At 44.9% G+C, this 24,828-nt stretch overlaps 1 protein-coding gene across 1 annotated transcript in view; it reads right to left on the bottom strand.

The window, feature by feature from the left end:
* Positions 1-1,586: 1,586 nt before the first annotated feature.
* Positions 1,587-24,828, bottom strand: part of ACSBG2 (acyl-CoA synthetase bubblegum family member 2) — a 47,507-nt gene continuing 24,265 nt past the window's right edge. The window contains exons 8-15 of the mRNA XM_043911807.1: positions 22,928-23,109; positions 22,563-22,796; positions 17,204-17,421; positions 14,741-14,880; positions 14,405-14,651; positions 13,555-13,663; positions 1,777-1,917; positions 1,587-1,631 (exon numbers count right to left, since the gene is read on the bottom strand). Of these exons, the coding sequence (XP_043767742.1) occupies positions 13,590-13,663; positions 14,405-14,651; positions 14,741-14,880; positions 17,204-17,421; positions 22,563-22,796; positions 22,928-23,109 (1,095 nt within the window). The 3' untranslated portion in view covers positions 1,587-1,631; positions 1,777-1,917; positions 13,555-13,589. The remainder of the gene's footprint in view (positions 1,632-1,776; positions 1,918-13,554; positions 13,664-14,404; positions 14,652-14,740; positions 14,881-17,203; positions 17,422-22,562; positions 22,797-22,927; positions 23,110-24,828) is intronic.

Here is a 24,828-nt window from a genome sequence, read left to right on the forward strand (position 1 = left end):
AGGCGGATTGTTAACTGCTGGACCTCCCTGGTCACAATATTTTTATCCACTGATCTGTACATACTTGTATCATGTGTATTTACGTTTGACAACACCTTAATAGACACAGATGATTCACTAGCATTGAGCTCATGGCCAGTGGCAATGTAAGTCATGCCTGAATGAAGCTTATTTTGCACGTGTATATTTTTCCATAAGGCACCTCAAAGGTTTCTTGAATTCAAGACCGCTAGTCAGCACTTAAGCACTACACTTGGGGGCCGTTTTCAACAGTGAAACCACCAAGAAAAATGCAGAAAACATAGCACTAAATAGACTTCCCAAAGACACAGGTTCACAGCTGAAGCCAGCAGGCACCTGGTTGGACCTTCAGCAAGCCTCAGACATGCATGTTGGGTTGTTAAACTTTTCCACTGCTCCACCCATTTCCAGAGATGGCTATAGAAATGCCAGATACATTAATTTTGGGGGTTAGTCGCTCAGTCATGTCTGACTCTTTGCAGCCCTATGGAAGGTAGGCCACCAGGCTCCTCTGTCCACGGGATTTCCTGGGCAAGAATACTGGAGTGCGTTGCCATTACCTTTTCCAGGGAGTCTTCCCAACCCAGGGATCGAACCCATGTCTCCTGCATTGCAGGCGTATTTTTATCTTTACAGTCAGCCACACGGGAAGTCCTCAGTGAGCAGGCAAACTTGTAAATATGGAACCTGCAAATAAAGAGGATTGACCATACTTACATAGTAAAAGCAGAAAAACTTGCAACTTTTTGAGGAAGGCTTTAGCCTTATCTCTGTCAGATGCTCTTTTGTGAGGAGAACGTCTGTACACTTCTGATCAATTTATCATTTGGTGTTTTAAAGAGGAAACAGAAAAAAAAAAAAAGGAGTGCCTCTGGGCATCTGGGGGGACACGAAGTTTCCTTCTTCCTGCCCTCGTGGTCGGTCCCTCTATATGCTGGGAGATGTCCCCTGCCCACTGTCTACCTGTACTGATACCCTTTCAGGAACTGATACTGTGTGTGTGCCATATCAGCTTTGGTTTGTCCATACACGGACTATTGGATGAGAGAGGAAGAAGGTTCTATTTTCTTTCAAGCTGCTGCTGTCTCACATCTTACAACAGCAGCAGACTCATCTATCCCAGAAGATGTAATTCATAAAAAAATCACAGCTATTGGGACTTCCCTAATAGCTCAGCAGTAAAGAACCCGCCTGCCCGTGCAGGAGATGCGGGTTTGATTCCTAGGTTGGGAAGATCCCCTGGAGGAGGAAATTCTCCAGTATTCTGGCCTGGAAAAATCCCATGGACAGAGGAGCCTGGCAGGCTACAGTCTATAGTGTTGCAAAGAGTCGGACACGACTGAAGCGACTTAGCCCGCACTCACCCCTTCCCAAGACTCAGACATGTGAACTCACACAGCCAGTCAGAATCTAAACCCAGAATCTGAACTCCTTGACAAAGGACAAGCTGTCCACATCTGGCCAAAAATCAGGACATGGGGCGCTAGAGAGCTTTATTGTCAGAACTCATCGGATGGGTTTCTAAGTTGCTTGCAGGAAGATGAGTGGGTTTGGGGGCCTGGTTTCTTCTTCAAACCGGGCTTTTCTTCTCTGGTGTCTCTGCCAGTCCTCTGGGGAGGGAAAAAAAAAAAAAACCAGTTGAAACCCACCAAGTCAGATCTTTCTTCTGAACAGGCAGTTCTTCAGGGTCATCCTCATCAGTTTCCCCAGGCTCACGCCCCGAAGGCTTGTAGGAATTCCAAGGTCTATGCTGACCTTGTTGCTTCAAGAGGCATGGCCGGTCCGAGAGTGTTTACCTCTTCCGCAGGTGGATGAAAGAGACCGACGCACAGGGAATGTGGCTTCTTAATAACACAAGACACTCAAGTCCCTGTGATGGGGTCTTCCTCTTGCAGGCTGGAGAGAGGAGAAAGATACGTTCTCATATGGGGACCCTTGGTATATGTGTGTTCATTCCCTGACATCCCACCACCCAGGGACTGTAAGATGGAACTGTTCCAGAATAAACAGATCCCCTTAGAAATTAAGAAAAAAATTGAATTCCTCTCCAGTGAACTTGAACTTGATATTTACCTTTTAAAGAAATTTATTTATTTTTTAATTGAAGGATAATGGCTTTACAGAATTTTGTTGTTTTCTGTCAAACCTCAACATGAATCAGCCGTAGGTATACATATGTCCCCTCCCTTTTGAACCTCCCTCCCATCTCCCTCCTCATCCCACCCCTCTAGGTTTATATGGAGCCCCTGTTTGAATTTCTTGAGACATACAGCAAATTCCCGTTGGCTGTCTGTTTTACATATGGTAATATAAGTTTTCATGTTATTCTCTCCATACATCTCACCCTCTCCCTACCTCTCCCCAAGTCTATAAGTCTATTTTCTATGTCTGTTTCTTCATTGCTGCCCTGTAAATAAATTCTTCAGTACCATTTTTCTAGATTCCATATATATGTGTTAGAATACAATATTGAGCTTTCTCTTTCTGACTCACTTCACTCTGTATAACAGGTTCTGGGTTCATCCACCTCATCAGAACTAACTCAAATGTGTTCCTTTTTATGGCTGGGTAATATTCCATTGTGTATATGTACCACAACTTCTTTATCCATTCATCTGTCGATGGACATTTGGTTGCTTCCATGTTCTATCTATTGTAAATAGTGCTGCAATGAACAATGGGATACATGTGTCTTTTTCAATTTTGGTTTCCTTAGGGTATATGCCTTGGAGTGGGATTGCTGGGTCATGTGGTGGTTTTATTCCTAGTTTTTTTCAGGAATCTCCATACTGTCTTCCATAGTGGCTGTATCAATTTACATTCCCACCAACAGTGCAAGAGCATTTCCTTTTCTCCACACCCTCTCCAGCATTTATTGTTTGTAGACTTTTTGATGATGGCCATTCTGACCAGTGTGAGGTGATATCTCATTGTAGTTTTGATTTCTCTAATAATGAGAGATGTTGAGCATCTTTTCATGTGTTTGTTAGCCATCTGTATGTCTTCTTTGGAGAAATGTCTGTTTAGGTCTTTTCCCCACTTTTTGATTGGGTTGGTTGTTTTTCTGGTATTGAGTTTATGAGCTGCTTGTATATTTTGGAAATTAATCCTTTGTCAATTGTTTCATTTGCTATTATTTTCTCCCATTCTGAGGGTTGTCTTTTCACCTTGCTTATAGTTTCCTTTGCTGTGCAAAAGCTTTTAAGTTTAATCAGGTCCCACTTGTTAGTTTTGTTTTTATTTCCATTACTCTAGGTGGGTCATAGAGTATCTTGCTTTGATTTATGTCATTGAGTGTTCTGCCTTTGTTTTCCTCTAAGAGTTTTATAGTTTATGGTCTTAAATTTAGGTCTTTAATCACATTTTGAGTTTATCTTTGTGTATGGTGTTATAAAGTGTTCTAATTTCATTCTTTTACATATAGCTGTCCAGTTCTCCCAGCACCATTTATTGAAGAGGCTGTTTTTCCCCACTGTATATTCTTGCTTTTTTTGTCAAAACTAAGTTACCTATAGGGGCATGGGTTTATTTCTGGGCTTTCTGTCTTGTTCCATTGGTCTATATTTCTGTTTTTGTGCCAGTACCATATTTTCTTGATGACTGTAGCTTTGCAGTATAACCTGAAATCAGGAAGGTTGATTCCTCCAGCTCCATTCTTCTTTCTAAAGACTGCTTTGGTTATTCGGGGTCTTTTGTGTTTCCATACGAATTGTGAAATTTTTTGTTCTTGTTCTGCGGAAAATGCCATTGGTAATTTGATAGGGATCACATTGAATTTGTAGATTGAGTTTGGTAGTATAGTCATTTTCACAATATTGATTCTTCCTACCCAGGAACATGGAATATCTCTCCATCTTTTTATGTCATCTTTGATTTCTTTCATCAGTGTCTTATAATTTTCTGTGTACAGTTCTTTTGTCTCCTTCGTTAAGTTTATTCCTAGATGTTTTATTCCTTTTGTTGCAGTGGTAAATGGGATTGACTCCTTAATTTCTCTTTCTGATTTTTCACTGTTAGTATATAGAAATGCAAGTAATTTCTGTGTATTGACTTTGTATCCTGCAACTTTGCTAAATTCACTGATTAGCTCTAGTAATTTTCTGATACTATCTTTAGGGTTTTCTATGTACAGTATCATCTCATCTGCAAACAGTGAGACCTTTACTTCTTTTCCAATCTGGATTCCTTTTATTTCTTTTTCTTCTCTGATTGATGTAGCCAGGATTTCCAAAACTATGTTGAATGATAGTGGTGAAAGTGGACACCCTTGTCTTATTCCTGATCTTAGGAGGAATACTTTCAGTATTCTCACCATTGAGAATAATTTTTGCTGTAGGCTTATCATATATGGTCTTTACTTTGTTGAGGTAGGTTCCTTCTATGCCCATTTTTTGAAGAATTTTAATCATAAATGGGTGCTGAATTTTGTCAAAGGCCTTTTCTGCATCTATTGAAATGATCATGTGGTTTTTATCTTTCAGTTTGTTAATATGGTATATCACATTGATTGATTTGCATTTATTGAAGAATCCTTGCATCCCTGGAATAAACCCAACTTGATCATGGTGTGTGAGCTTTTTGATGTGTTGCTGAATTGTTTGCTAAAATTTTGTTGAGCATTTCTGTATCTATGTTCATCAGTGATATTGGCCTGTAATTTTCCTTTGTGTGTGTGTTATCTTTGTCTGGTTTTGGTGTCAGGGTGATGGTGGCCTTGTAGAATGAGTTTGGAAGTGTTCCTTCTTCTGCAATTATTTGAAAAAGTTTTATAAGGATAGACATTAGCTCTTCTCTAAATGTTTGATACAGTTCTCCCATGAAGCCATCTGGTCATGGGCTTTTGGTTTTTGGGAGATTTTTGATCACAGCTTCAATTTCAGTGCTTGTAATTGGGTTGTTCATAATTTTTTTTTCCTCTTCTAAACTTTATTATTATTATTTTTAATCCACCAGAAACTTTCAGCAATTTCTTTTCTCTTTTTCTTTTTTCAGTTACTATTTCTTCTAACACTATTTAGCCCCATCTTTCTCCTCTCTTAGGTCTTCAAGACTCCAATATTATATATTTTGTTAAAGCCCCACAAAGTCTTGAGGTTCTGTTACTTGGTTTATTTTTTTAAGTTTATCTTCTCTGTTCTTCACATTGGGTAACATCTATTGTTCTATCTTCAACTGATTCTTCTGTCCTGTTGATCCTGCCATTGCCTGTCAATTAAGTTTTTTGATTATTGTATGTTTCAGTTCTAAGGTTCTCAGTTGGTTATTCTTTATTTTATTTATTTGAAACTTTCACTTTTTAAATTTGTTTTAAGTGGCTTGTAATTGCTCTCTGAAGCATTTTTACATGACTATTTAACCACTTTTACCCTCCTTGGCCGATGGTTTCAACATCTGAGTCAGCTTCTCTTGATTGCCATTTCTCCTTCAAGTTGACATTTTCCTGGTTCTCAGTTTGATCAGTGATTTTCAACTGTATCTTGGATAGTTTCGGTATTATGTTATGAGACTCTGCTGCTGCTACTGCTGCTAAGTCACTTCAGTCGTGTCCGACTCTGTGTGACCCCATAGACGGCAGCCACCAGGCTCCTCTGTCCCTGGGATTCTCCAGGCAAGAACACTGAAGTGGGTTGCCATTTCCTCCTCAGGTGCATGAAAGTGAAAAGTGAAAGTGAAGTCGCTCAGTCGTGTCCGACACTGTGACCCCATGGACCGCAGCCTACCAGGCTCTTCCATCCATGGGATTTTCCAGGCAAGAGTACTGGAGTGGGGTGCCATTGCCTTCTCTTGGTTGTTCATAATTTATGTTTCTTCCTCATCAGTCTTGGAAGATTGAACTTTTCTAAGAATCTGTCCAATTCTTCCAGGTTATCCATTTTATTGCCATATAGTTGTTACCATAAGTCTCTTATAATCCTTTGTATTTCTGCATTGTCTGTTGTAACCTCTTCTTTTTCATTTCTAATTTTGTTGATTTGATTCTTCTCTCTTTTTTTCTTGAGGAGTCTGGCTAAAGGTTTGTCAATTTTGTTTATCTTCTCAAAGAACCAGCTTTTAGTTTTATTAATCTTTACTATTGTTTCTTTCATTTCTTTTTCATTTGTTTCTGCTCTGATCTTTATTATTTCTTTCCTTCTAATTTTGGGCTTTTTTTTGTTCTTCTTTTTCCAGTTGTTTTAGGTGTAAAGTTAGGTTGTCTATTCGATGTTTTTCTTGTTTCTTGAAGTAGGATTGTATTGCTATAAACTTCCCTCTTAGAACTGCTTTTGCTACATCCCATAGGTTTTGAGTTTTCATGTTTTCATTGTCATTTGTTTCTAGAAATTTTTGATTTCTTCAGTAACCTGTTGGTTATTTAGAAACGTGTTGTTTAATCTCCATGTGTGTTTTTTACAGTTTTTTTTTTCTTGTAATTGATATCTAGTCTCATAGTGTTGTGGTCAGAGAAGATGCTTGATGCAATTTGAATTTTCTTAAATTTACTGATTTGATTGGTGACCCAAGATGTGGTCTATCCTGGAGAATGTTCCGCGTGCACTTGAGAAGAGGTGTATTCTTCTGCATTTGGATGGAATGTCCTGAAGATATCAATAAGATCCATCTCATCTAATTATCATTTAAGATTTATGTTTCCTTATTAATTTTCTGTTTTGATGATCTGTACATTGGTGTGAGTGGGGTGTTAAAGTCTTCTACTGTTATTGTGTAACTGTCAATTTCTCCTTTTATGTCTGTTGGTGTTTGTCTTATATATTGAGGTGCTCCTACATTGGATGCATAGATGTTTACAATTGTTATGTCTTCCTCTTGGATTGATCCCTTGATCACTATGTAGTGTCCTTCCTTATCTCTTGTATCTTCTTTATTTTAAGGTCCATTTTGTCTGATAGGAGGATTGCTACTCAAGCTTTATTTTGCTTCCTATTTGCATCCTCTCATTTTCAGTCTACATGTGTCTTTAGGTCTGAAGTGGGTTTCTTGTAGACAGCATATATATGGGTCTTGTTTTTGTATCCATTCAGCCAGTCTGTGCCTTTTGGTTGGAGTATTTAATCCATTTACATTTAAAGTAATTATTGATATATATGTTCCTATTGCCATTTTCTTAATTGTTTGGGGTTGATTTTGTAGATCTTTTTTCTTTTGTATTTCTTGACTGTATAAGTCCCTTTAACATTTGTTGTAAAACTGGTTTGGTGATACTGAATTCTCTTGACTTTTGCTTGTCTGAAAAGCTTTTGATTTCTCCATCGATTTGAATGAGATCCTTCCTGGGTACGATAATCTTGGTTGTAGATTTTTCCCTTTCAGTACTTTAAATATATCCTGCCATTCCCTTCAGGCCTGAAGAGTTTCTGCTGAAAGATCAGCTGTTAAGTATATGGGGTTTCTCTTGTATGTTACTTGTTGCTTTTCCCTTGTGGCTTTTAATATTCTTTCTTTTAGTCTTTGTTAGTTTGATTATTATGTGTCTTGGCATGTTTCTCCTTGGGTTTATCCTGTATGGGACTCTTTGCGCCTCTTGGACTTGCTTGACTATTTCCTTTTCCATGTTGGGGAAATTTTCAACTATAATCTCTTCAAAAATTTTCTCACATCCTTTCTTTTTCTCTTCTTCTTCTGGGACCCCTATAATTGGAACGGTGCTGCATTTGATACTGTCCCAGAGGTCTCTGAGACTATCCTCAGTTCTTTTCATTCTTTTTACTTTATTCTGCTCTTCAGAAGCTGTTTCCACCATTTTATCTTCCACCTCACTGATTTGTTCTTTTGCTTCAGATATTCTGCTATTCCTCCTAGAGTATTTTTGATTTCAGTAATTGTGTTGTTTGTCTCTGTATGTTTATTCTTTAATTCGTCTAGGCCTTTGTTAATTGATTCTTGCATTTTCTCCATTCTGTTTTCAAGGTTTTTGATCATCTTTACTGTCACTATTCTGAGTTCTTTCTCAGGGAGTTCACCTGTTTCCTCTTCATTTATTTGGACTTCTGTGTTTCTAGTTTGTTGCTTCATTTGTGTAGTGTTTCTCTGCCTTTTCTTTTTTTTTTTTTAACTTACTGTGTTTGAGGTCTCCTTTTCCCAGGCTTCAAAGTTAAATTCTCTCTTCCTTTTGGTTTCTGCCCTCCTAAGGTGGTCCAGTGGTTTGTGTAAGCTTAGTATAGGGTGAGATTTGTGCTGAGTTTTGTTTGTTTGTTTGTTTGTTTTTCCTCTGATGGGCAAGGCCGAGTAAGGTGGTAATACTGTCTACTGATGATTTGGTTTGTATTTTTGTTTTGCTTGTTGTTTAGATGAGGCGTCTTGCACAGGTGCTACTGGTGGTTGGGTGATGCCAGATCTTGTATTAGGTGGTTTCCTTTGTGTGAGTTCTCGCTATTTGATACTCTCTCGGGTTAGACCCCGATGCTGGGAGGGATTAGGGGCAGAAGGAGAAGGGGACTACAGAGGATGAGATGGCTGGATGGCATCACCGACTCGATGGGCATGAGTTTGAGTAAACTCCGGGAGTTTGTGATGGACAGGGCGGCCTGGCGTGCTGCGATTCATGGGGTCGCAAAGAGTCGGACACGACTGAGTGACTGAACTGAACTGAACTGAGGGTTAGTTCTCTGGTAGTCTAGGGTCTTGGAGTCACTGCTCCCACTCCAAAGGCTCAGAGCTTGATCTCTGGTCAGGAATGATGATTCCACAAGTGGTTTGTTATGGCACTAAGTGAGGTGAAAACAAATACCCAAAAACGAGAAACCGAAGGTGAGCCCCGGACAAATGGCAGTTACAGAATCAGGCAAATAATAATTAAAATAGTGGGATATACACATATACATATATACCCATTAGCAAAATCAAAACAGCCCAACAAAAATAAAGTACCATAGATTGATCCAGCAAACAAAGAAACCAAAAATTATATCTACCAGTTAAGAACAAAACTAACTAAAGCACAAACTGGAAAACAAAACTAAAGCAAGGTGCCAAGTGGGGAATAAAGCAATGAAAACAAAACTAACAAATATGTTGAGAGGAAAGGAAAGAAAGAAAAAAGAAGATATATGCAAAGTTAAATAGAGGTGGATAAAGAAGATTTGTATATATTAAAGATTAACTGCAAGGGGAAAAGAACAGTAGGAAAAGCAAACAAAGGAATAAATGTAGAAAAAATAATAATAGATTTAAAAAATAAAAAATTAAAATTAAAGAGAAAAGAAAAAAAAAGAAAACTCCACAGAACTGCAAAAGCCCAACATAGAGGCAGAGGTTTATAACAACAATGAAAAGTGTGACTGAAAGAAAAACTCAAAAGCTTAATTAGATTTCATAGTGCCAATAAAATCAACATCTGCAACGGGTTGGGGGGTAGGAAAAAAACAAAAGAAAAAAATTCCAAAAGACTCTCTAGAACAAGTCAAAACATAAGAATAATAAATGTTTCTCTTGAGTCAGTGCTGTCAGAGTCCTTTCCCTTGCTGGGAGTCACAGTTACCTCACCTCTCTAGGCTGCCCTCCAGTACTGTGCTGAGCTCTGGACCTGCTGTGGGGGCAGCTCAGATTCTAATCTGGTCCCACTCCTTTGTGTTCTTGCCTCCAATATCCACGGCTACCAGAACTAGTGTGTTTTCTTTTGTGGAGCTCTCAATGTCCCTTTATATATTCCATAGACACAGAGCTGCCTAGTTGATCATGTGGATTTAATCTGCAGCTTGTACAGCTGATGGGAAGGTTTGGGGTCTTCTTCCTTAGCCACACTGCCCCTGGGTTTCAACTGTGGTTTTATTTGCACCTCTGCATGTGGGTCATCCACTGGGGTTTGCTCCTGAGGCTACCCTGGAGGACTTGGGTCTGCTCCAGTGAGGGCCAGGTGTGGAAGTGGTGCAGCTGCTTTGGGTCGCAGGGGTTCTGGCAGCACCAGGTACTCGGGGGAGTTGGCAGCTAGGGCAGCAGGAAATACAGTGCTCTAGAAGGGTATGGCAATCAGTATTGGCCAATATACTCCAGTATGCTTGCCTGGAGAACCCCCTGACAGAGAAGCCTGGCAGGCCACAGTCTACAGGATCACAAAGTTGGACATGACTGAAGTGACCCTGTGTGCATAGATGCAAGAAACTTTTTTGCCTGCGGCAGCTCTGCCCCAGTGAGGGTTGAACATGAAGATGGCGCAGCTGCTTGGACTGTGGGGACCCTGGCAGCGCTAGGTGTGCAGGGACACCGACTGCCTCTGCTGCAGGTGCTATGGCCCTATCAGAGTCTTTTTTCAAGTCTCTTGCAGCTGGCAATCAGAAGGCCTCTTTGGCCAGTCTTTCTCTGTAGCTGTGCCCGTTCAGGCACTTAGAGGGCTCCCCTGCTTGGGGTCCTCTGTTGTTCCATGCATCAGGCACATAGAGAGGTCCCCACGGCTGGGGTCCTACTCTGTAGATTGGCATGTCAGGCACTTAAAGGGGCACCCTCGGTGGGGTCCTACTCTGTAGTTCAGTGTGTCAGGCATTTGATGGGCCCGTCTGTCTATTCAGCTGCCAATGCTGGGGTGTGGGGAGAGAGAGGTCATGGTGATGGCTCCACCCCCTACGCATGACTCAGCAGTATCACCTTGCTTCCATGGCTGCCTGGCTTTCCTCCAAGGGCACTTCCCACCACAATCTCTTTCCCTCACATCCCCTCGATCCATCTCTCCACAATCAACAGCAGCCCTCACCCTGGGATTGCTCCACAGTCCCTAAGCTCCAGCTCCCAGCTGCTGTGCCTTCTAGGGGACCTGCATCCCTGCCTGGCGGTATGTATGCTTGCAGCAAGGACTGTCTGATTCTCATTCCATTTAGGCTGCCATGGATTAGCTGATTCACTCTCAGCCGTAAATGTTTCTCCTCTGACTCAGACAATTGCCCTGATGTGGGGATTGGACCCCTGCTTCGGTTCCTTGACCCGCTGAGGGCACATCCAGTCCTACTAACACTCCTGCTTTCCCCCTGAGTTCCTTCATCCTACCGAGTTTTGCGTGGTTCTCTATATTCTTTTCCACTAGTTAGGTACTCCTAGCCTCTGTCAGCTGGTCTGTATGCACTTTTGTGTCTGAAGGTATATTCCTCATGTATCCGTGGAGAGAGATGTACTCCACGTCCACCTACTCCTCCGCCATCTTGTTCCTCTTCTGATACTTACTTTTTATTTGCCACACTGGACAGCTTGCGGGATCTTGGAACCCACAAGATCCCTGACCAGGGACTGAACCCAGGCCCTCGGCAGTGAAAGCCCTGAGTCCTAACCACTGAGCCTGCTAGGGAATTCCCCTCCAATGAACTTTAGCATGGCGCTCTCCAAGAGAAACGTCACGTGAGCCACCAATGTGATGTTAAAATTTCTAGTAGCCACACAGAAAAGGAATTGATGAAATCGATTTAGGTGCTGTAAGATCCCCTGGAGGAGGAAATGGCAACCCACTCCAGTATTCTTGTCTGGATAATCCCATGGACAGAGGAACCTGGCAGGCTACAGTTCATGGGGGTCACAAAGAGTTGGATACAACTGAGCGACTGAGCACACACACATATACACACACACATTTTTTGGCCACACCACACACGTGTGGGTTCCTAATTCCCCCACCAAAGATTGAACCCACAACCCCCACCCCCCAGCATGGAAAGGCAGTCTTAACCACTGGTCCACCAGGGAAGTCTCTATGTGCTATATTTAATATTATCAGGTATGTCCTAAAGAGTATCATTCTAACATTCAGTGTTTTAAAATATGAACTTGGTATTGTATGTTCTGTTATTTCATATCAGACTCCCATACCCAGTGTGGGTTTTATACCCACAACATGTCTCAGTTTCAGATGGACCACCCTGTGGCCAGTGATGTCCATACTGGACAGCACGGGTTCAGAGAGGGTCCACCTCCCACCCCCACACCACTGTTGGATGGCCTCTCATCCAACTGCAGAGTGAACTCAGAAATCTTGCAAAAGATACTGAATGGCAAATGGGATGTGTTTAACTGCCGGGCTCACTTGCAAGACTCTGACACATGAAGGGGTGGAGGGGTTAAATCAGTTAATGGTGAAGGAAAGAAAAAAAAAAAAAAACCAAACAGATACAGCAGTATTACAGGCTGGATTGCATTCACCTCCATCCTGACACCCAAGCCCTCAGGATGGGAGTATATTTGGGGATGGGAGTCTTTATGGACAGAGGTCTGCAAGTTAAGATATGATCATTGAGTGGACACTGATCCAGTATGACAAGTATTTTTCTAAGGGAAAATCTGGATACAGATGCAGGGAGAAAACGGCCGTCTACAACCAAAGGGGCTTCCCAGGTGGCGCTAGTGGTAAAGAACCTGCCTACCAATGCAGGATACATAAGAGATATGGGTTCGATCCCTGGGTCAGGAATATCCCCTGGAGGAGGGCTTGGCAACCCACTCCAGTATTCTTGCCTGGAGAATCCCATGGACAGAGGAGGCTGGCGGGCTACAGTCCTTAGGGTCGCAAAGAGTCAGACATGACTGAAGCGACATAGCACGCACACACAAACCAAGGAGAGGGGCTTCGGAAGGAACCAACCGAGCCAACCAGCCTTGACTCTGGGGAGACTTCCAGCATCCAGGACCCTGAGGAAAGAGATTCTTGTTGTTTAAGCCCCGGGCCTGCGGAACTGTCTTCTGTGGCAGTCCCAGGAAACCAGCACAGGGCGTCAGAGCAGGAGGATTTGACCCCGAGAGAATTATCCGTAGGCCCCGGGACAACAGAAGTTGTGTCCCCTCTGCCCACACCGTGCATCGTGCTGGGTTTCTAAAGCTACCTGTGACTCCTGGCATCGCGGAGGCTCCATGTGAGAAAGACTTGGGGGAAAGGGAGGGTGCAGAGAGGTAGTGGGAGGAGCTCGAGTCTCTGTCACTCACCTCCCTGGTGGTCCACTGGTTACAAATCCACCTTGCAATGCCAAGGACAGAGGTTCAACCCCTTGTCCCCGAAGATCCCACTTGCCACCAAGCAACTAAGCCCATCCCCCGCCCCCGCCCCCGCCCCCGCCCCCACCCCAGGACTGCTGAGCCCACTCTCTAGAGCCCGTGCTCTGCAACAGGAGAAGCCCGAGCATGGCGACTAGGAAGACCCCCGGCACCAGCAAAGATCCAGTGCAGCCAAGAAACGACATCTCCATGCCGCTGCTGGGATGGGCCGTCACACCTCATTCCTTGGGTTTCCGGCCAGTAGAACCCCCCCACCTGCCCCCCGCAATAGTTTCTGACAAAAGGCCTTCTCCAGAGAGGCCACCAGGAAACATTTGGGCATTTCACATTTGGGCTCTGGTTTCGGATACGAAGTCTGCCTGGCTCCCTCTGCCAGGCAAGTGGAAAAGGCAGGAAGAACAGCTAACAGAGGTGACAGCCAGGCAGGAAGGAGTTGGCATGCCCCACTGGGACCCTGGTGGAGGATGAGTGGAGGGCAGGCACCGTCCAGAGCCCACGGCAGCCAAGCGTGTGTGCACATGTGGAGACCACCTGTGTTGGACTCATCTGAGGCCCAGCCAGCCAAGCTAGTCTCACCATCAGGGCAGCCAGGACCTGCTCCGCCAAAGAAGTCACTGGTAGAAGCTGTTGATCTGCCTTTTGTATTTCTGGTGGACGAAGTGTCGTTTAATCTTTGTCGTCGGGCCTGCCCAGAAAGGAGAAACCGGTTCAGATATGGGGGTGAAATAAGAGTCTTTGTACCCTGTGTGTGACCAGGCAGCAGGATCTCGTGGCTGGGGCTGGGCTGGTGGCTGGCCATACCCTCATCTTCCTGGGGCACCGCCTTTGCCATTTTCGGGGATGGCAAAGGAGACCGCCTGGCTTCACACACACACACAGCTCCCTTTCTGGGAATAAAATCTCAACTCCTTAGCACAGCTGAACGTGACCTCTCTCCACCCTGACTTCACAGGCCTCCCAGTTGTTCCCACGACTCTCCAGACACCGTCCTGCCTGAGGGCCTCTGTACCTGCTGCCCCCTCAGCCAGGAATATTATTCCCCTTTGATTGTTTGCCCAAAAGGCTCCTTCTCATCCTCTGAGTGTTACCCTAAGGACCGCTTCCTGAGAGCAGCCTTCCCAGATCCTTCTGGCCAAAGCAGCTTGCTGTCCAACCTCTGATCCATCATCCCTCTAGTCCACTGTCACACCTGCTACACTGCCCAGTCTTCTCACCTCCCTGACACATCAGAGTCTGAAACTACTGGGGGTGGGGTCAGGGGGAGGTGGACACCATCTCCCTCTGTGTGGCCCCCCCTCGGTCGGCAGCTGGTCCCACAGACCCACTGACTCCCAGAATAAGACATGTCTCCTCAGCACCCACAGGGCCCTGGACTGTACCACCAGGGGACCAGCCTCCAGGTATCAAAGCTCTCCAGGCCACTCACCTAGCTCTCCGCCACTGATGGAAAAGTCCTTCTCCAAGATGACCCACTTCTGAATCTTCTGTGCATTGGAGATGGCTTTTTGGTTGACAGCATTGATGCCTTTCTGGATGGCCATGTGGACCATGGGGTCTCGCAGGTCCAGGATCTCAGACACCGTGGTCGCCTGGCTGCCCACCTCCCGGCAGAACTTGATCGCCTCCCAGTTCAGCGTGTCCAGTGGCTCTCCAGTCATTTTGTCAACTTCGCACTGCCCCCGCGACACCCCTGTCACAACCCCTAGTTTCCAGCCCCAAGGACCAAGATGCGGCTTCCCACCTGCTGGAAAACCCACGTTACCTTCAGCGTCAGGAGGATGCTCAGGAACTTGGCCTTGTCGCCCACCAACATGGCATTACTAATGATGGGGATCGTCTCCTTAACCAGGTTCTCGATGGGAAGGGGGGCCACGTTCTCGCCACCGGCTGTGATGATGATTTCTGAAACGAGGCGTGACTGGGGGTGGGTTCAACCAGGACAGCCCAGGAGCCCCGTGCCTTTGCAGATCAGACGGGCCCAGGTGTCGGCAGCAGCAACCACTCCCCTGAAAAACCCCGGAAGCAGAGGGGCACCCCTGCCCTTGGCCAGGACACTCTCCATGTCCTTCTCCAAGTCCCAGTCACTCTGCCCCTCCTCCCCCATCTTCTTCAGATTCCCATCAAGCATCCACATCCTGAATATTCCACTTGGGCAGCATCTTATCAACTCCTGGCCTGTTCCTTGGTCCCCCGTACCCTGAACCAGGCCCTCTGGTATTTTCCTTGCCTGGAACCAGGCCCTCTGGTATTTTCCTTTCCTGAACCAGGCCCTCTGGTATTTTCCTTGCCTGGAAAATAGTCAAGCGCTTCTGACCATGCCCTGTCTCTCTGTCTCCTGCTGTTCCCATTGTCTGGCAACTCTCAAAGACCCCAAGTCCAGGCTCCTCACGGGGGTGTGTGGTGCCTTCCTAGTTTTGGCAGGCTCTTAAAGGATTGTGTCACTGTCTCCCCCTGCCTAAAATCCTTCAGGAGCTCCTCCTCCTGCCCCAGACACAGTCTTCACTTGTTCCTCCATCCTGGGACACCTGCTGCTTCCTGTCCCACCCACCCAGACTCTCTCCATTCCATCCTGTGATCTTGCAGTCACCTCCGCTGAGGTCCTTATAGCACTAGGAATGATCCGTTTGAGCCCATGATGGACATCTGTGATATCATCTGCCCGGTGACTCCTCCATCCTTCGAGTTTCTTTAGAGAACTACCCTCCATCTCTGTGTGATATGGGGAGGGGGTGGGCTGCTGGGGTAAGCCTGTGACCACATCAGACCAGTCAGTGTATTTCGTCCTCTACAGTGATTCATTCTGAGACGGGATACTGACCCAAGAAGATCCAGTGAGAATCAGGCATAAAACTTGCTGACGCTGTTGGGAATAGTACACTCTTTCCTCAACCTTTGGGTGTTACAATGAGCCTAGACTGTTGGCAGCCATCTTGTCATCAAGTTGGAAAAGCCTCCTCAAGAATGGCATCAGGGAGCTCCCTAGTGGTCCAGAGGTTAAGAATCTAGCTTCCAATGCAGGGGATGTGGGTTCAATCCCTGGTCATGGAACTAAGATCCCACATGCCGTGTGGCAACTAAGCCCTTGAGCCACAACTACTGAGGCCACATGACAAAGAGCCTGCATGCTGCAACTAAGACCAGATGCAGACACATAAATAAATGAATAAACAGACAAGGATGGCATAAATATAGAGGGGGACTTGGTCACAGAAGGATAAAGAGATTCTTGTGATGTCATTTTGGCACCTGGATCCACCCATGCCTGAGGCATGTGCTTTTGGACTTTCCAGTTTTGAGCCAGCAGCTTTACTTTTCCACACAAACCTGCTTAAGAAGGGTTTTCTGTTGCTTATCACAGAAATAGTGGTAACATAGCCCTCCTACTGAACAGTTACACCCTATGTCAGGCTCCATGCCAGATGCTCTACATCAGAGGTTGTGGGCTAAATTCCACAATGCTCCTTCTGCCTGTTTTTGTAAAGACACGAGCTAAAAAGTTTTTACATTTCTAAATGGTTGGAAGGAAATCTAAAGAAGAACAATATTTGTGATACATGAAAATCCTATGACATTTGTATTAGTGCATGGCCACGACCATAGGTCTGGACATCAACTGCGGCTGCTTTTGTCCCACAGCTGTCAGACACCCTGTATCCCGCAAATCCAAAATATTTATACATGGGCCCTTTAGGGCTTCCCTGGTGGCTCAGTGGTATAGAATCTGCCTGCCGATGCAGGAGATACAGGAGACATAGGTTCTGTCCCTGGCTCGGGAAGATCCCCTGGAGAAGGAAATGGCAACCCACTCCAGTATTCTTGCCTAAAGAACCCCATGGACAGAGGAGCTTGTCGGGCTACTGTCCATGGGGTCACAAAAGAGACACGAGTTAGTGACTAAAACAGCGACCAACTTTATGGGAAAAGTTGACTGACCCCTGTTCCGTATCATTTCATTTAATCATGATGACTCTGTAGTTACTGTTATCCGTAAATGACAGGGGAGGGAACAGAGGTTTGAGGCCCAGTGTAGGCTTCTTTTCTGGCTCCATCCTGCTGAGGGCCAGATGTTGGGCACAAAGACAGCACTGGGCTGGACAGTGCACGGGCTGGGGTGTCCCTGTACATCTGTGTGAGCACCCATCCCCATGAAAGGTGGCAAGGCAGAGCCTTCAGTGTTCAAGGCTGGCCTGCCCACTGGAGGCCCCTGGGAACCCAGCCCCAGTACCTTTGATGCGGCCGGTGATAAAGAGGAAGCCCTGGTTGTCCAGGCGGCCCAGGTCCCCAGAGTGGAGCCAGCCCTCCTTGTCAATGGCCTCCATGGTCGCGTCTTCCTGCTCCAGGTAGCCCATGAAGACATGCCGGCCCCAGAGGCAGATTTCCCCCACGCCATCCTTGCTCGGCTGGTACAGCATGTTCTTACACCCTGCCACAATTTTGCCAGAACTGCCGGGGGACAGGAGGGAGGAAGACTGAGACTCGGGGGCAGGGGCCGAGGTCACCTGGTTCCTGACCCCTGGCTCAGCTGGCCTGGGCTGGAGCTGCCGCTGCATCCTCCCCAGGACCCAGTGGGTGCTTGTGACTATTGGCTGAGTGGAGAGAGGGCTGGTCCCACCAAGGGAGTCAAATTCCCAAAAACCTGGTGAACTGGGCTTCCCTGGTGGCTCAGTGGTAAAGAATCTGCCTGTGATGCAGGAGACAGCGAGTTTGATCCCTGGGTCAGGAAGATCCCTGGAGAAGGAAATGGCAACCCACTCCAGTATTTTTGCCTGGGAAATCCCATGGACAGAGGAGCCTGTTGGGCTACAGTCCATGGGGTCACAAAGAGACATAACTGAGTGACACTTTCACTGGTGAACTGGGAAGCCCAGTGGAGTTGTAAGTTGGTTTTATCTTCACGTACATGGCAGAAAGACTTCCCAGCAATGGGATTCCTCAGTGTCCGAGTGGTTGGTACTCCACGTTTTCCCTGCTGAGGGTCTGGGTTCCATCCCTGATCGGGGAACTAAGATCCCGCAAGCCACACAGAGTGGCAAAAAAAAAAAAAAAGAAAGAAAGAAAGAAAAGAAAATCAACCAACCCGAGCAACAAAACCCTTTCTAGAAAACAGGAATGTTGCCCTGAATGCAGTGACCAGGACAGCTGATTTTAGGTAAAATGACCAGCCAAAGTCTCTTTAAAGTTACTTCCACAGGACAGAGAGCACTAGTGAAATCTGGATTTTCGTGAAATTCCTTTCATTAGTGATACCACTTGGGAGGGTGGTCTTAGGATGGAGAGAAGGAAGTATTTTCTTTCTGCCTGGCTGAGATCTCTTCTATTGGCAGTTAGAAGGGTCGGTGGTTTTAGGGTGAAGTGTAGAAACTCCCATAGTCAGCAAGTGGAAAAAGAAGGCAGGCCTGAGATGCTTAAAATGTATATGAATGCATAAATGTGGACTCTGGAAAAAGGGTACAGGTGAACAGACATAGAGAACAAGTGTATTGACCCCACCGGGGGAAAGGCAGGGTGGGATAAATTGGGAGATTGGGATTGACATGTATACACTACAATGTATAAGATAGGTAACTAATGAGAATCTACTGTATAGTACAGGGAACTCTGCTCAATGTTCTGTGGTGACCTAAATGGGAAGGAAATCCAAAAAAGAGCAGATACACACACATACACACACATGACCAAGATCTTCCAGACACACACACACACACACACACACACACACATGACCAAGAACTTCCAGATGTACAAGCTGGGTTTAGAAAAGGCAGAGGAACCAGAGATCAAATTGCCACCATCTGTTGGATCATAGAAAAAGCAACAGAATGCCAGAAAAATATCTACTTCTGCTTCCTTGACTACGCAAAAGCCTTTGACTGTGTGGATCACAACAAACTGGAACATAGTTAAAGAGATGGGAATAACAGACCACCTTACCTGTCTCCTGAGAAAACTGTATGTGGGTCAAGAAGCAACAGGACATGGAACAACTGACTGGTTAAGAATTGGGAAAGGAGTATGACAAGGCTGTATATTGTTACTCTGCTTATTTAACATATATGCAGAGTACATCATGCAAAATGCCAGGCTGGAGGAATCACAAGCTGGAATCAAGACTGCCAGAAGAAATGTCAACAACCTCCCATATGTAGGTGATACCACTCTCATGGCAGAAAGTAAAGAGGAACTAAGGAGCCTCTTGATGAAGGTGAATGTTGGCCTAAAACTCAACATTCAAAAAACTAAGATCATGACATCTGATCCCATCACTTCATGGCAAATAGAAGGGGGAAAAGTGTAAGTGGAAATAGTGACAGATTTTATGTTCTTGGGCTCCAAAATCACTGCAGCCATGAAATTAAAAGATGCTTGCTCCTTGGGAGGAAAGCTATGACAAACCTAGACATCACATTAAAGAGCAGAGACATCACTCTGCCAACAAAGGTTCATATAGTCAAAGCTATGGTTTTCCTATATGAACATCGACATTCTAGGAATCAGTGAACTAAGATGGACTGGAATGGGTGAATTTAACTCAGATGACCATTATATCAACTACTGTGGGCAGGAATCCCTTAGAAGAAATGGAGTAGCCATCATAGTCTACAAAAGAGTCTGAAATGCAGTACTTGGATGCAATCTCAAAAACGACAGAATGATCTCTGTTCATTTCCAAGACAAACCATTCAATATCATGGTAATCCAAGGCTGTGCCGCAACCAGTAATGCTGAAGAAGCTGAAGTTGAACGGTTCTATGAAGACCTACAAGACCTTTTAGGACTAACACCCAAAAAAGATGTCCTTTTCATTTTAGGGGACTGGAATGCAAAAGTAGGAAGTCAAGAAATACCTGGAGTAACAGGCAAATTTGGCCTTGGAGTACAGAATGACGCAGGGCAATAGCTAATAGAGTTTTGCCAAGAGAACACACTGGTCATAGCAAACACCCTCTTCCAACAACACAAGAGAAGACTCTACACATGGACATCACCAGATGGTAAACACTGAAATCAGCCAAAGATGGAGAAGCTCTATTCAGTCAGCAAAAACAAGACCGGGAGCTGACTGTGGCTCAGATCATGAACTCCTTATTGCCAAATTCAGACTTAAATTGAAGAAAGTGGGGGAAACCACTAGACCATTCAGGTATGACCTAAATCAAATCCCTTATGATTATACAGTGGAGGTGATGGAATTCCAGTTGAGCTATTTCAAATCCTAAAAGATGATACTGTGAAATTGCTGCACTCAATATGTCAGCAAATTTGGAAAACTCAGCAGTGGCCACAGGACTGGAAAAGGTCAGTTTTCATTCCAATCCCAAAGAAAGACAATGCCAAAGAATGCTCAAACTACCGCACAATTGCACTCATCTCACACACTAGTAAAGTAATTCTTAAAATTCTCCAAGCCAGGCTTCAGCAATACGTGAACCGTGAACTTCCAGATGTTCAAGCTGGTTTTAGAAAAGGCAGAGGAACCAGAGATCAAATTGTCAACATCTGCTGGATCACCGAAAAAGCAAGAGAGTTCCAGAAAAACTTCTATTTCTGGTTTATTGACTACGCCAAAGCCTTTGACTGTGTGGATCACAATAAACTGTGGAAAATTGTGAAAGAGATGGGAATACCAGACCACCTGACCTGCCTCTTGAGAAACCTGTATGCAGATCAGGAAGCAACAGTTAGAACTGGACATGGACCAACAGCCTGGTTCCAATAGGAAAAGGAGTATGTCAAGGCTGTATATTGTCACCCTGCTTATTTAACTTATATGCAGAGTACATCATGAGAAATGCTGGGCTGGAGGAAGCACAAGCTGGAATCAAGATTGCCGGGAGAAATATCAATAACCTCCGACATGCAGATGATACCACACTTATGGCAGAACGTGAAGAAGAACTACAGAGCCTCTTGATAAAATTGAAAGAGGGGAGTGAAAAAGTTGGCTTAAAGCTCAACATTCAGAAAACTAAGATCATGACATCTGGTCCCATCACTTCATGGCAAATAGATGGGGAAACAGTAGAAACAGTGTCAGACTTTATTTTTTTGGGCTCCAAAATCACTGCAGATGGTGATTGCAGCCATGAAATTAAAAGACGCTTACTCCTTGGAAGGAAAGTTATGACCAACCTAGACAGCATATTAAAAATCAGAGACATTTTTTGTCAACAAAGGTCTGTCTAGTCAAGGCTATGGTTTTTCCAATGGTCATGTATGGATGTGAGAGTTGGACTATAAAGAAAGCTGAGCACAGAAGAATTGATGCTTTTGAACTGTGGTGTTGGAGAAGACTCTCGAGAGTCCCTTTGACTGCAAGGAGATCCAACCAGTCCATCCTAAAGGAGATCAGTCCTGGGTGTTCATTGGAAGGATTGATGTTGAAGCTGAAACTCCAATACGTTGGCCACCTGATGCAAAGAGCCAACTCATTGGAAAAGACTCTGATGCTGGGAAAGATTGAGGGCAGGAGGAGAAGGGGACGACAGAGGATGAGATGGTTGGATGGTATCACTGACTCAATGGACATGAGTTTGAGCAAACTCTGGGAGATGGTAAAGGACAGGGAAGCCTGGCGTGCTGCAGTTCATGGAGTCACAAAGACTTGGACACGACATTGTGACTGAACAACAGATAACTGACTCACTTTGCTATACAGCAGAAAATAACTTTATAAAGCAACTATACTCCAATAAAAGTTTTTTTTTTTAAATGTACAAAGAGGCTTCTTATGACTTCCTGATTAAAAACTTTCCTAGGAGTGTGGGAAAACTCAGAAGCTATACAAGTTTGATGGGTTCATCCAAGGAAAACTAAAAAAAATTCTACACAGGAAAAAAAAAAAAGAAAAAAACCACCTCTTTAAGGAAGGACTACTCTTTGGTTTGGGGAAAAACAACAAGGTTCAAGTGGGCATTTGGGTTTTACAGAAAACAGACCCAGGTGCAGTTATGGGCTGGAAGGGGTGGATACTGATATACAGAGTAAAGAAAGAAGCAAGAGATGGTTTTGCCAGATTGGGAAGATCAGACTTCGATTTCACTAAGTTCAAAGGCGAGTGGAACCTGGCCAAACACGAGAGGAGACTCGACCTTGCAGTATGGTGCTGTTGGTAGGGGACAGGGGGTCAGGGAAGGATGACCAGGAGGTCCTGTGAAGGAACATGGCTCCCAGACTCCAAGTGGAACTCGCCTTTGGTGTTTTACTGTGTCAGTGTAACTGGGCTCCATCCTGCAGTCCAAGCTAAGCAAAGCTTGGGAGAAAGCCAGAGGGGCCTGGGGACATGGACAAAGCACCTTGGAGATGAAAGGTCCCTGGGTCTCAGGAGGTCAACCTGGGGTGGGACATCTGGAGGCAGAGCTCTCAAGTGACAGATAGGGAGGGTACATACATAGAATGTTTGGGAGACCTCCCTCTTTGTCCGTGGGCTCTCGGACAAACTGGGGCTTCCCGCAGTCATGAAGATTTGGAGCCTGGAGGCTGGAGACACCAAGTCAGGATTCATCGTAGCCCAGAAACCCTCCCACCTCCATCCCCTTTGACCCAGCATTGCCAGAGGACCAGGTGTCTGCCCAGGAGACCAGTACCTTAGAAACTTGTAGTTTTCCGAGGTGGATATGGAGTGGGGTCCTGAGCTTTCACTCATACCATACACCTCGCCTATTGGTATGTCCAGGCTTAAAAAGAACTCAGAAGTCTCTTTGTTGAGGGGTGCGGCCCCACTGATAAAAATGCGACAGTGATCCAGGCCAAGGGAATTCTTGATTTTGGTGAACACGAGTGCCTTTGCCATGCGGTAGCTCATGGAAGGGTCATGTTCCCTGTGAACATGGATGCCAAGGAAGGTTCTGTAGCCACAGAGCCACACAGGGGGGATGGGACCCAGCTGGAGAAGGCTGAGCCCCCTCACCCACCACCCTCCATGCCTGGCCCCAGCGGTCCTGCCACTTACCCTGGCCTCCTTTTCGAGTTGACCTTGAAGCCAATATTCCTTGCCCACAGAAACACCTTTCTCCTCAAGCTTGAAGACTTGTCAACAGTCTCCTTTATCTTCTCATGCATCTTTTCCCAAATTCGGGGTACCCCCAGGAAGGCAGTAGGCTTTACCTCTTGCAAGGTGTTGACCAAGGTGCCCTGCTGGGCACAGAGTTTGGTCAGCAACACTTGCACCCCAGGTATCCATCTCTCCCCAGCCACTGAGGGCAGCCCAGGAGAACTTTCTCTTGGCTTTCTGGACCAAGGTGAGCTCCTGATCCACAGGAGCCAGCCCATTGACTAGCCAGTGGCCAATCAGTTTAACCCGTTCTCCCTGGGGACATAGTGGAGCATACAGACAGGTAGAATATTTTTGGAAGGCAGTGTGACAGTGCTGTTAACATTTTAAATACAGCTAGGCTATATTCTGTGGGTGATAGAACTCAGCTGGACGAAAGACTCCAATTCACAGAGAAACACGTGTGAGATGCTCTTAGTGCATCATTTTGTAATAAACTGAAAACAAGCTACGTAGCCAGTGTGGGGGGGATTGGCTGAAGAAACTGTGGCCCAAGCATGAAGTGGAGTATCATGAAAGATTCTCCCTCAAACTGATCTACAGGTTCAATGTCATTACTATAAAAAATAGGCAAGCTATTTCATACCAACTGACAAGCTGCATGGAAATGCAGAGGACCTAGAATAACCAAAGCAATTCTGAAAAACAAAATCAGAGGACTTACTATTACTTGATTTTGAAACTGACTATAATGTAGGGTGATCAACTGTCCAGATTTGTCCAGAACTGGAGGTGTTCCTGGAGTGTGGGTTTTTACTTATGAGCCGGGAGAGTCCTGGTAAACAGGGACAAGGTGATCTCATCACCAAAAAGCTGGGAAAATAAAGTCAGTGAGGTTTTGGTGTAAGGATAACATAAAGATCAATGAAACAGAACTGAAAATCTGAAGATGAATCTTTACATTTATGATCAATTGATGCTCAATAAAAGTGCCAAAGACAAACAAACAAGTAGAGAGTTTAGCTAACTTAGAGCGTTCTTGCCAGACACAAAAATTACCTCAAAATGGACCACAGACCTAAAAGTAAGAGCTATTAACAGATCTAAAAGCCCTCCAGAAGAATACATAAAAGAAAATCTCTGTGCCTTTAGATACAGTATGTGAAGGTCATTTAGTCATGTCCGACTCTTTGTGACCCCATGGACTGTAGCCCACCAGGCTCCTCTGTCCATGGAATTCTGCAGGCAAGAATACTGGAGTGGGTTACCATTTCCTCCTCCAGCCCTGAGGGTAGGCAATGATTTTCTTACAAATTAAACCAGAAGCATGAAAGGAAAAAAAATCAATAAATTGGAGAGTTAACACTCATTAGAGGTGAACATTTTCTGCTTTTCAAAAGACACTAGTAAGAAAATGAGAAGACACGCCACAGAACTGGGAGCAAGTATTTGCAAAACCTATATTTGATAAACAATTTGTATGAAGAACACAACATTCAACAAGAAGATGTACAACTCAATTTTTACACAGGCAAAACTGTGAACAAGAGATTTTTCCAAAGAAGATACACAGATGGCCAATAAGCACAAGAAAAGTGGCTCACCATCATTAATCATTTGAGAAATGCAAATTAATAGGAGAGAGACCACTTCACATCTGCTAGGATGGCAATAATAGTAAAAACAAAAATAGTAAGAACAAGTGTTGGTGAGGATATGGAGGAACTGGACCTCTCATACACTTCTGGTGGAGATGTAAAATGGCACAGTCTCTTTGAAAACACTCTGGCAGTTGCTTAAAATGTTAAGACAGGGAATTCCCTGGCAGTCCTGTGGTTAAGACTCCATGCTCCCACAGC

This window comes from Cervus elaphus, chromosome 9 (genome assembly GCF_910594005.1).
Source record: "Cervus elaphus chromosome 9, mCerEla1.1, whole genome shotgun sequence".
NCBI lineage: Eukaryota > Metazoa > Chordata > Mammalia > Artiodactyla > Cervidae > Cervus > Cervus elaphus.